At 43.5% G+C, this 12,063-nt stretch overlaps 1 protein-coding gene across 1 annotated transcript; it reads left to right on the forward strand.

The window, feature by feature from the left end:
- Positions 1 to 5,839: 5,839 nt before the first annotated feature.
- On the forward strand, positions 5,840 to 9,476 carry LOC125639034 (uncharacterized). Its single transcript, XM_048855439.2, has 2 exons — positions 5,840 to 7,890; positions 8,471 to 9,476. The coding sequence occupies exons 1-2, from the start codon at positions 7,200 to 7,202 to the stop codon at positions 8,722 to 8,724; spliced, it is 945 nt and encodes a 314-aa protein (XP_048711396.2). The 5' UTR covers positions 5,840 to 7,199; the 3' UTR covers positions 8,725 to 9,476.
- The last annotated feature ends 2,587 nt before the right edge of the window (positions 9,477 to 12,063 follow it).

A 12,063-nucleotide genomic window follows, 5' to 3' on the forward strand; every position in this document is an offset into this window, starting at 1 on the left:
CAGTTGAGCCCACTATGTCTGTTCTGGGGTGTGTTATGCGTACAGTATGAACACTATTTCATTTCCCTCCATTATTGATTTTATATTGATACAGCTTTATAATGAATTCAGGGAGTGAGTGGCAGTTTCCTCCTGCACAGTGGAGCCTGAGTAAAGAAACTACAAAAGACAATTGATGTGAACTGAAGGTACCTTTTGTTTTCCTGCCTAAATAGAATGATGTACACTTCACTCTAATGAAAGTATATGAAAAGGGCTTTAAATTTCAGAGCAGTTGAAATAAGCACTAGCTCTTTAAAGGGCTCATTAAATGGGCATCTTGCGAGGTGCTGAATTCCCTCTCCTTGGACTGACTTCAATCGGATTTTAGTATGCTGAGCATCTTGTAGGAAGATCTCAAGCACCACGAACAATTTGAGCCCGTTTAGCACTCATTTTTGCAAAGCGTTATGACAAAGCAGAATTTTTGCATATTTTATAGTCTGAGGTTGAGGGAGGCTAAAGAGTATTAGCCTTTCAGTTAAAGACTTCCTGCATTTCTGAAATGGTAGCTACAGATATACACAGTGAGAAAAGTATATGATATAGCTGGGATTGGTCTGGGGTTTTTTGAAAATTTTTTGTTTGCATATTTAATGAGCATTGTTATATTTTTATTGTGTGCCAAATGAGAAGCTTCAGATAAATGTTATTCTGGCATGTATGTTCCTCACTGCAAATAGTACAGTTCAGGTATTATATAGCAATTTATACTTGAGGATTTACTTCTGCATCCATTTATTTTCATTAGTTATTTATAGGCACGATGGTGATCAAGGATATATGGATCACAAGGCTAAAGATAAAAAGTCATAAAAATTGCAGTAGTAGAGAGGCAGATCGAGATCTAAGTCTTCTATGAGAACCTTCTAAACCAAACCATTGGGTTTTTGCCTTTTAATTCATGAGCATCTGCTATAATAAATGGTATTTTTATGCAGTATGTTTGAAGGCAAGAAGTGTAATTTATGTTTCGTAAAGTTTTTATTATTCATAGTCTTATAGAGGATTAGCATTTTTCATAGCTTCTACAAGCAATATGGTATGAAGTAGACAAAGTAAACAGACAGCAAAGAGTCCTGTGGCACCTTATAGATTACCAGACATATTGGAGCATAAGCTTTCATGGGTAAATACCCACTTTGTCGGATGCATGTAGTGGACAGAGTCAATTCAGTGGAACTACCAACCAAAAAAATCTCTTTATACTTTATATCTGTTGCTCTGTGACACAAAGGAATTGTTTTGCCTGCAGAAAAAGGAGTGGGGAAAGATTTTCAAAAATGACTAGTGATTTTGGGTGTCTTCATTTTTTTTGGTGCTCAAACTGAGAGAAGTTGAAGAGGCCTGATTTTCAGTCAGCGCTGAGCACCTGCCTTTTAAGGTGTCTCAAACTGTCACCCAGAAATTGAGATGGCCAAAATCACTACTTAGTGGCTTTTGAAAATCTTGACCTTGATGATTGCACTGATTATTTTACTACTTTGGCAGAAAAGAAAAAGTTATTGTAGCTTTTCAGGATGTCTGTGTTTTTTGTTTTTCATTGGATTTGAGCTACCTCTAATAGAGGTGACTGAAGAAACAGTCCACAATGTTTGCAGACAGGATCTAGGTTGTTTTATTATATGGAGAAATATATCTGGTTTAAGGAACTTGCTCAGTGGTCAGCCATTTTGGTGTAGTATTGTCTGAAAAATATTTTAAATCATTTTTGAGCTATATTGTATTGCTGGACACCCATAGATCCCATTGAAATCAGATTGTAAACTGGATTTCCCTGTGAAATTAATGGGAGTTTTGTGGTGCTAGAAAAGCCAGTATTGGGTGTTTATTGGTAACCCTGCTTGTTACATCTTGCTTAGCTCTCCAAGATTCAGTTCCAGCGCTAAGATTTGTGCCATCCTAGGCAAACTGGAAAGTGTGCATTTCTCACATCCTTGGGTACCATGCAGTAAACAATCACTGAACATTTTGCTACTCCTAATATTTGGCTGCCATGGTCACAGTGTGATCTTTTTCTATAGGCCCTGTTTCTCTCCCTCTAGTATCCAATTTTCTTTTTGTAAGTGTGCTTTGCTGATCCCTGTGCCATTATCATTCCTCCGGATGTGTGTTGGTACTTGTTTAAAACTAATTGTGTTGATGTGCCAGAACGCCTTCAAGGGAAAGCTATTTTTCAGCTGCTGAGTGATGGGTATCATGAACCTAAAGATGCTATCATTTGTTACTGGGAAGGCTGGGAAATAATTAAGTTCCTAAATACTAGAAAGGAGTGATGGAGTTATGAGTAGTGTCTTCAACTCTCCACTGAGTCTATTAGGATTTTTTTCTGCACCTTTACTAATAGTTCCTGTTGAGACTACTGGGGACAGTTACATTAGACATGAGGGTAACTTGTTTCGCCATACAAATGTTTTCAGGATTTTTGTCTAGTAGTTAATGTGTGGTCTGTTAATGTGTGTTATAAAGGTGCTTATTTGCTCTGTATTTCATTGTGATGATAATGATGTAAACATTTTGAGAAAGTGTTTAAAAATGGACTGAATTCTATATGGAAGTCATGATCCCCTGGGATTTAGTAATGCAGGACTTTGTGTGAGTTTCATAAAACAGAAAAAAATCCCTCAGTACATGTTAGAGGCTATCCCTAATTTTCAAGTGGTCCAAGAAAGACTAGCAATACCACATGTGGTATCTTAGCCAGGATGATACTTAAGGCTGACCTGCTTGTCTGGGGGAGGGAGGGCTCTGTATTGCTTGAAAATTAGATACTGCATGGCAAAATAAACCCAATTGTCTAAAAGGAGGGTTGGGTCCAGAAGGTCAAATTTTCACAGTGGCTATGCCCCATTCTACCCCCTATATTTATATATGCAAGTGGGTAATTGCACATGGAAGTAGATTGTTAGATACATAGTTCTCTGATGTCTGTCAGTGAATGCAGTTCTTGCGGGACCATCCAGTATGCCTAAATACTGAGGAGCCCTTAAGAGCTTTAGGGTCCCTGTTGGCTCCATAGCTAAGGATGTTTCCATTTATCCTTAGCAGAAGGTTCCCATTTTGAGGTGATCATGAATCATCTGATCAGCTGGCAAGCCCCAGTTCTTTCGAAGAGCTTGAGTCAGAAATGGACATTTCAACCAAGCAACTCAGACAAAACACAGAAAAGAGCTGTCAGAAGCGGTGGGGATGTGAGGTAAGGAGAGAACTCCCTTCCCCCATGATTATTCCCCAGCTATGTGGATTTAAAATAAAATTATAAGCCAACGCCAATCACAGTCCCCTCTTTCTTCTTTCCCTTCCCCACAGATGAGCTTCTCTCAGGTTACTGCAGCCATCTGTGACCCAGTAGGAAGAGGGGGAGGGGGAGGCAAACTTTTGCACAGGACTGCTTGCTGGAATAGGTTTCCTCACATCCGAGCAGCTGAAAAACACTTACTCATGGAACATAGTGCTCTGGAGCGGACCATCTCCATGATCACTTACCCTGCAGAGCGCTTGTTTAACGCGGCTTTCAGGGGGTGAATGCATCCCAGGAGGCCACATAAACTGAGCCCAGAATTTCACCCGAAGTCAGTATAACTTCCCAAATTCACTGTACTATGCATAAAACTGAGGGTTTGGTTTATTTTGATAACTATGTCTAAGGATGAGTTACGGTTTTTTAGGGAGGCTAGCAATTGCCTCCAGATGCTGATTCGTTATGTGCCTTTGCAAGGCAATATGTTTAACCTTCTCATTTCTAATGGGTGACCTTTTATGTTGTAAAGAATTAAAGCTTTCTTTCCCAGTTTTTCATAGAGAGACTAGCTCAAGTCCTGTGACTGCATGTCACTAATGTGGTGCTGAGTGATATGTTTGTGTTTGGTATCACTGGCATGCAGTCCTTAGAGGAACGAAGGGATACAATAAAAGTCCTGTTAAACTTAATTAGAAGGATTGCTTGTTGATATCATTTGCAGATTGCTGGTTCAGCTGAAGGAACCACTCAGAAAGACACAAAGAATAAGTGCTACTGCATTGCTCGGATCTATATACCGTCTGTTAGCAGGTTTCATGGGCTGTGTGAAAAGCTGTTGAAAACAACTACGGTTAGATTTCTCCACCTGATGCAGCTCTCATCAAATAGTGAACTGTCTTATATTACTGATCTGTTTTGCACACTTTGGGAATTTACTTTAAATCCATGGATTAAGGAGGATCTTGCCAGGAATTCTTCTTTTTTTAAACTAACCCTTGATGTTTCAAATCACAGAGAGGTTCAGTCTTGTATTTTGTCAAGTTCCAACCACCTTTTTTCCTAACAGAATTAAAATGGCTGTTTGAATATAAATAACTTTTGCCTGAAATGACCTAATAGAGGTGGTATTTCTGTTTTACCACAAATTGTTGTTCTGAGGAACACTTCTCACAAGAAAATGCTCTGAAGATTCTCTTCTCCTTCCCACCCTCCCCTACTGAAAAATATACAATCTACATATCCTAATTAGAAATTGGCCCCAAACCAAATACCTAATCGTGCAGGGGGCTGCTTGTGAGGACATGAAACGTCTTGCAAGACTGGGCCCCTATGCCCCAGAACTAAACAGATATGGATATGATTCCAAACTTTGCAGCTTGGGCCCCTCATAACACTTTCTTTAGATCTGGCACTACACAGTGTACAGAAGTATTGTCTTTGTTTGGGGAAAGGATAAGACCGCATTAGTGCAATCTCTAGAAGATAAAACAGAACAAAAGAACTATGTGTCTGATGTTCATCTGGTGTAAAATCACCAAATTCAGAGGTTATTGGGAGTGTCCACTTCAAAGATTGCAGTTTGAGTTCATTTCCAGTTAAGATAATTCTTGTAATCTGTTATCCTTAAATTGATTCCAGTGGAGTATAATGAAAATGGTACATGTAAGCAGTGGTACACCATGGTTCAGTAGCCTCATATCAGGACCAGTATTGTAAAAGGGAACACCAAAAGGAGAGTATAACACAAGAACTATAGTTTCAGTTGTGTCTGCCATACAAATACTTCTTCAGAAGGAGTACGTACAATGCAGCTCATGGGAAGAATTACTGGTATTGCAAATGTAAAATGCCCCTATGTAAGTAAGCCTTAGGCTACTCGGTCCGTGTTTTAAGTGTTAAGTTTATTTGCTTACGGGAATATGTCTGCAAAAACTGAGATTACCTGAGTTTTATCTTTGCTATTGGCAAAAGGAGTTGAGAGAATTTAAATCCTATAACTCATGGGAAATTCTGCATTTAATTGCATCCTTATGTGATTACATGATATTGATGCCACTGTAATTGACCTTTTCGGCTGAATTGATTTTATTGATCTGTGGCTACTTTTTGCTCTATGGTAAAATAATACAAACAATCCCATTCTCTTGACATTTGTTCAGTTTTGCACACATGGATGCATATTTCACATTAGGCTTGATTTTCCTCTCTCAGCTTTCTGCAAACAAGGCAGAGCTATGTAGGCACAAATTCAGTGAGCCAGATTATATGTGAATCTGAAATAGGAATTAATAATATTGATCAGTGTATGGTGGATGCTGCACTTAATTGTGTAAACACAGCATTTGCTCTTTCCAAACCACCTACAGTTATTTCCATTCTGAGAGTTTTATGTTCTGTTATTTTATATTTATGTCATTGTCATTTAGAGTGATAAGAAGATTCTTGATTAAACAAAGAAGATATTGATTTTTTTTAACACCATGGTTAAATTTGTCAAAGGATTTCTGAGATTCTTGAACTAAATATGGGGCTTGCTCCTGCTCCTACTGAACTTAATGGGGGTGTTGCCAATGACATTCAAACCTGTTTTACTCAGGAGCCAGTGATTAATATAACAGCCTTTGCAACCTGTTTTTTTGAAACTTGGATGTCTGACATTACCTCAGCTGTATAGTTTTGGCCTAGTTAGAAAACTTCTTGGTAGGCTGAGGTATCACTAATGGAAAATGGTCACTGATATTATGGGCTGAACAGTCAGTGTCCCAGATTGTCCACTACCACAGTGTAGCCCGTAGGTCAGGGGGAGGGGGGATCTGTGGGAAGCAACCTCCAAAAGGTTCCTCGCCTATTACTGTATCATGAGGTTGGGTTTGTGCCCTCCTAGAATGTGTCAAGGGGGACCACCTCCAAACTTTGTAGATCCCAGAGGACTCATGGGAGGCCAGGATTATCCACTCATAGGCCATGTTGCTCTGCACCAGCTCCAGTCACAGGCGCCTCTGGCTCCTGACAACGTGGCTCCATTGGTGTTGCACTTCTGGGGATTCTTCATGGCTGCAGCGGCCTCTAATACAAGGGAGTCTCTGCAGAGAGGGGCTCTGTGAGGGACTGGAGGGAAGATGACATGCATCCTCCTGGCTCTGCCCTCTGCCACTACACAGACTCTAGATCTATGGGTATGGGAGGTTCATGTGTGTGTGGGAGGGCTCCACAGACTCCAGAGGAGGAGGAGATGGTGCAAAATTAAAATGGCTGAGTGTGTGAATCTAAGGTAGTGAGCTTAGCTTTAGTTTTCATTCATTACTTAACAGGCAGACTCCCAGTGACTTCTGCAGGAGTTTTGTTTCTTTAAATACCAAATAAAAACTGAGTAAGCACCTCAGCATTTCACCCCCAATTATGATCCTACTGGAGTCAAGGGATTTTTGCCAGTGGCTTTGATGGAAGTAGGATTGGCTCAATAGTTTGAAAATTAAGGGCCATAAGTGGTGAGATTTTCTTCCTGACTCAATCTAGTTTAAAAACATATAATTAATTGATCACTGTCTGCTAGGTATTATGAAAATATTTTCACCCTATAATATTAATAGCATTGATTTCCTTTTGTGCAGCCTGAGTGGTTTGCTAAGCAGAATAGGAATCCTCATTTGCCCTGGTCTACACTAGGAGTTTAGGTCTAATTTAGCAGCGTTAAATCGATGTAAACTTGCACCCGTCCACATGATGAAGCCCTTTTTTTCGACTTAAAGGGCTCTTAAAATCAGTTTCCTTACTCCACCCCTGACAAGTGGATTAGCACTTAAATCGGCCTTGCCGGGTCAAATTTGGGGAACTGTGGACGCAATTAGACAGTATTGGCCTCCAGGAGCTATCCCAGAGTGCTCTATTGTGACTGCTCTGGACAGCACTCTCAACTCAGATGCACTGGCCAGGTAGACAGGAAAAGGCCCGCAAACTTTTGAATTTCAATTTCCTGTTTGCATGGTCACCTGCAGCTTGCCACGCTGGCCAGAGCTCATCAGCAGAGGTGACCATGCAGAGCTCATCAGCAGAGGTGACCATGATGGAGTCCCAGAATCGCAAAAGAGCTCCAGCATGGACCAAACGGGAGGTATGGGATCTGATCGCTGTATGGGGAGAGGAATCCGTGCTATCAGAACTCCGTTCCAGTTTTCGAAATGCCAAAACCTTTGTCAAAATCTCCCACGGCATGAAGGACAGAGGCCATAACAGGGACCCGAAGCAATGCCATGTGAAACTTAAGAAGCTGAGGCAAGCCTACCAGAAAACCAGAGAGGCAAATGGCTGCTCCGGGTCAGAGCCCCAAACATGCCGCTTCTATGATGAACTGCATGCCATTTTAGGGGGTTCAGTCACCACTACCCCAGCCGTGTTGTTTGACTCCTTCAATGGAGATGGAGGCAACACAGAAGCAGGTTTTGGGGATGAGGAAGATAATGATGAAATTGTAGATTGCTCACAGCAAGCAAGCGGAGAAACCAGTTTTCCCGACAGCCAGGAACTGTTTCTCACCCTGGACTTGGACGCAGTACCCCCCGAACCCACCCAAGGCTGCCTCCCGGACCCGCCAGGCAGAGAAGGGACCTCTGGTGAGTGTACCTTTTAAAATACTGTACATGGTTTAAAAGCAAGCATGTTTAATGATTAATTTGCCCTGGCATTTGCAGCTCTCCTGGATGTACTCCCAAAGCCTTTGCAAAAGGTTTCTGGGGAGGGCAGCCTTATTCTGTCCACCATGGTAGGACACTTTACCACACCAGGCCAGTATCATGTACTCGGGAATCATTGTAGAACAAAGCATTGCAGTGTATGTTTGTTGGCATTTAAACAACATCCATTCTTTATCTCTCTGTGTTATCCTCAGGAGAGTGATATCATTCATGGTCACCTGGTTGAAATAGGGTGCTTTTCTTAAGGGGACATTCAGAGGTGCCCGTTCCTGCTGGGCCGTTTGCCTGTGGCTGAACAGAAATGTTCCCCGCTGTTAGCCATGGGGAGGGGTGAGGAGCTAGCCACGTGGTGGGGGGAGGCAAAATGCGAGCTTGGAACGAAAGCACATGTGCTGTGTATGTAATGTTAACAGCAAGGTTTACCGTGAAAGAGTGTAGCCATTGTTCTAGAAAATGTGTCTGTTTGAATACCACTGCCTCTTTTTTTTTTCTCCACCAGCTGCATGTGTTTCAAGGATCACAGGATCTTCTCCTTCCCAGAGGCTAGTGAAGATTAGAAGGCGAAAAAAACGCACTCATGATGAAATGTTCTCTGAGCTCATGCTGTCCTCCCACACTGACATAGCACAGACGAATGCGTGGAGGCAGACAATGTCAGAGTGCAGGAAAGCACAAAATGACCGGGAGGAGAGGTGGCGGGCTGAAGAGAGGGCTGAAGCTGAAAGGTGGAGGCACCATGATGAGAGGAGGTAGGATTCAATGCTGAGGCTGCTGGAGGATCAAACCAATATGCTCCAGCGTATGGTTGAGCTGAAGGAAAGGCAGCAGGAGCACAGACCGCCACTACAGCCCCTGTGTAACCAACCTCCCTCTTCCCCAAGTTCCAGAGCCTCCTCACCCAGACGCCCAAGAACGCGGTGGGGGGGCCTCTGGCCACCCAGCCACTCCACCCCAGAGGATTGCCCAAGCAACAGAAGGCTGGCATTCAATAAGTTTTAAAGTTTTAAACTTTTGAAGTGCTGTGTGGCCTTGTCCTTCTCTCCTCCACCACCCCTCCTGATGCTTCTTTTCTCTGCCACCCTCCTGGGCTACCTTGGTAGTTATCCCCCTATTTGTGTGATGAATGAATAAAGAATGCATGAATGTGAAGCAATAATGACTTTATTGCCTCAGCAAGCGGTGATCGAAAGGAGGAGGGGAGGGTGGTTAGCTTACAGGGAAGTAGAGTGAACCAAGGGATGGGGGGTTTCATCTAGGAGAAACAAACAGCACTTTCACACCGTAGCCTGTCCAGTCATGAAACTGGTTTTCAAAGCTTCTCTGATGCGTACCGCGCCCTCCTGTGCTTTTCTAACCGCCCTGGTGTCTGGCTGTGCGAAACCAGCAGCCAGGCGATTTGCCTCAACCTCCCACCCCGCCACAAACGTCTCTCCCTTACTCTCACAGATATTGTGGAGCGCACAGCAAGCAGTAATAACAATGGGAATATTGGTTTCGCTGAGGTCTAAACGAGTCAGTAAACTGCGCCAGCGCGCTTTTAAACATCCAAATGCACATTCTACCACCATTCTGCACTTGCTCAGCCTGTAGTTGAACAGCTCCTGACTACTGTCCAGGCTGCCTGTGTATGGCTTCATGAGCCATGGCATTAAGGGGTAGGCTGGGTCCCCAAGGATAACTATAGGCATTTCAACATCCCCAATGGTTATTTTCTGGTCTGGGAATAAAGTCCCTTCTTGCAGCTTTTGAAACAGACCAGAGTTCCTGAAGATGCGAGCGTCATGTACCTTTCCCGGGGAATCCCACGTTGATGTTGGTGAAACGTCCCTTGTGATCCACCAGTGCTTGCAGCACGATTGAAAAGTACCCCTTGCGATTTATGTACTCGCCGGCTTGGTGCTCCGGTGCCAAGATAGGGATATGGGTTCTGTCTATGGCCCCACAACAGTTAGGGAATCCCATTGCAGCAAAGCCATCCACTATGACCTGCACATTTCCCAGGGTCACTACCCTTGATATCAGCAGATCTTTGATTGCATGGGCTACTTGCATCACAGCAGCCCCCACAGTAGATTTGCCCACTCCAAATTGATTCCCGACTGACCGGTAGCTGTCTGGCATGGCAAGCTTCCATAGGGCTATTGCCACTCGCTTCTCAACTGTGAGGGCTGCTCTCATCTTGGTATTCTTGCGCCTCAGGGCAGGGGAAAGCAAGTCACAAAGTTCCATGAAAGTGCCTTTATGCATGAGAAAGTTTCGCAACCACTGGGAATTGTCCCAGACCTGCAACACTATGCGGTCCCACCAGTCTGTGCTAGTTTCCCGAGCCCAAAATAGGTGTTCCACTGCATGAACCTGCCCCATTAGCACCATGATGCCCGCATTGCCAGGGCCCGTGCTTTGGGAGAAGTCTGTGTCCATGTCCTCATCACTCATGTCACCGCGCTGATGTTGCCTACTCACCGGTATCGCTTTGCCAGGTTCTGTTTGCTGCATATACTGCTGGATAATGCGTGTGGTGTTTAATGTGCTCCTAATTGCCAAAGTGATCTGAGCGGGCTCCATGCTTGCCGTGGTATGGCGTCTGCACACAAAAAAGGCGTGGAACCATTGTCTGCCGTTGCCCTGACGGAGGGAGGGGCGACTGATGACATGGCTTACAGGGTTGGCTTACAGGGAATTAAGATCAACAAAGGGGGTGGTTTTATGAGAAACTGAATGGCCCCCTCAAGGATAGAACTCAAAACCTCAAGGATAGAACTCAAAACTGGGTTTAGCAGGCCGTTGATTTCACAGAGGGAAGGAGGGAGAGAGGAGAAAATGAATACAAAACAAATCTGGTCTATTTCTTGTTTTGAGCCACTTCATCTATCTTTATACATCTTGCTGGCAGCAGACTGTACAGTATGACCACTAGCCATCATCATCTCCTGGGTGCTCGGCAGAAGACGGTGCAGTATGACGACTAGCCATCGTCTTCTGCTGGCTGGAGGTTAAAAGACAGTGCACTGCCGGTAGGACTGAATTGCCATGAGACGAAACAAGGGAAATGACCTGGCTGAGTCACTCCCATGTTTGCCCAGGCGCCCGATTAAAAGAGCACCCAGGACTATGTCGATGACGGCTACCAGTCATACTGCACTGTCTGCTGCCAAAAGGCAATTAACTGCTGCTGTGTAGCAATGCAGTCTGCCAGCACCCAGGAGACATACGGTGACGGTTAGCTGAGCGGTCTCCATGCTTGCCGTGGTATGGCGTCTGCACAGGTAACTCAAGAAAAAAGGCGCAAAACGATTGTCTGCCCTTGCTTTCACGGAGGGAGGGAGGGAACAGGGGCCTGACGATATGTACCCAGAACCACCCGCGACAATGTTTTAGTCCCATCAGGCACTGGGATTTCTACCCAGAATTCAAATGGGCGGCGGAGACTGCGGCAATTGTGGGATAGCCACCCACAGTGCAACGCTCCGGAAGTCGACGGTTGCATCGGTACTGTGGACACAATCCGCCGACTACATGCACTTAGAGCATTTGTGTGGGGACACACACAATCAACTGTACACAAACGCTTTCTACAAAACCGACTTCTATAAATTCGACCTAATTTCATAGTGTAGACATACCCTTAGAAAGGAATCCTTTATAGGTAATATAGTGATAATCTACCATTACACAATATAATAAAATTATTTGAGATACATTAAATAGACTAATTGATGTGTATGCTGAGTTTTAAACAGTTTTCTGCCATTGCAGAGATAATGTATACCCCTAATTATGAATCACATTGTGAGAGACGATAGAACTGCCATTTTCTAACAAGATGAAAATATTTGCAAGGACTAGTAAGCAATGTGGCATATTCCAAAACGAGATGCAAATGTAAACAGTATTTTTTCATTCATAAATCTAAAAGCATGTAATTTTATTTCTGTCACAGTTTTATAGCCAAATTATTTGCAGTCTTTCAGGATGTCTAATTTAGCCTAAATTTAGCCTACAGTCAGATTGTCTCAGCACATTAAATGTATGCTGTTTTTGGGCCAAAGTCGCCCCTGCTGTAACTCAACACACTGCAGTAGAGCTACACCA

The sequence above is a fragment of the Caretta caretta genome, chromosome 6 (genome assembly GCF_965140235.1).
Source record: "Caretta caretta isolate rCarCar2 chromosome 6, rCarCar1.hap1, whole genome shotgun sequence".
Classification (NCBI taxonomy): domain Eukaryota; kingdom Metazoa; phylum Chordata; order Testudines; family Cheloniidae; genus Caretta; species Caretta caretta.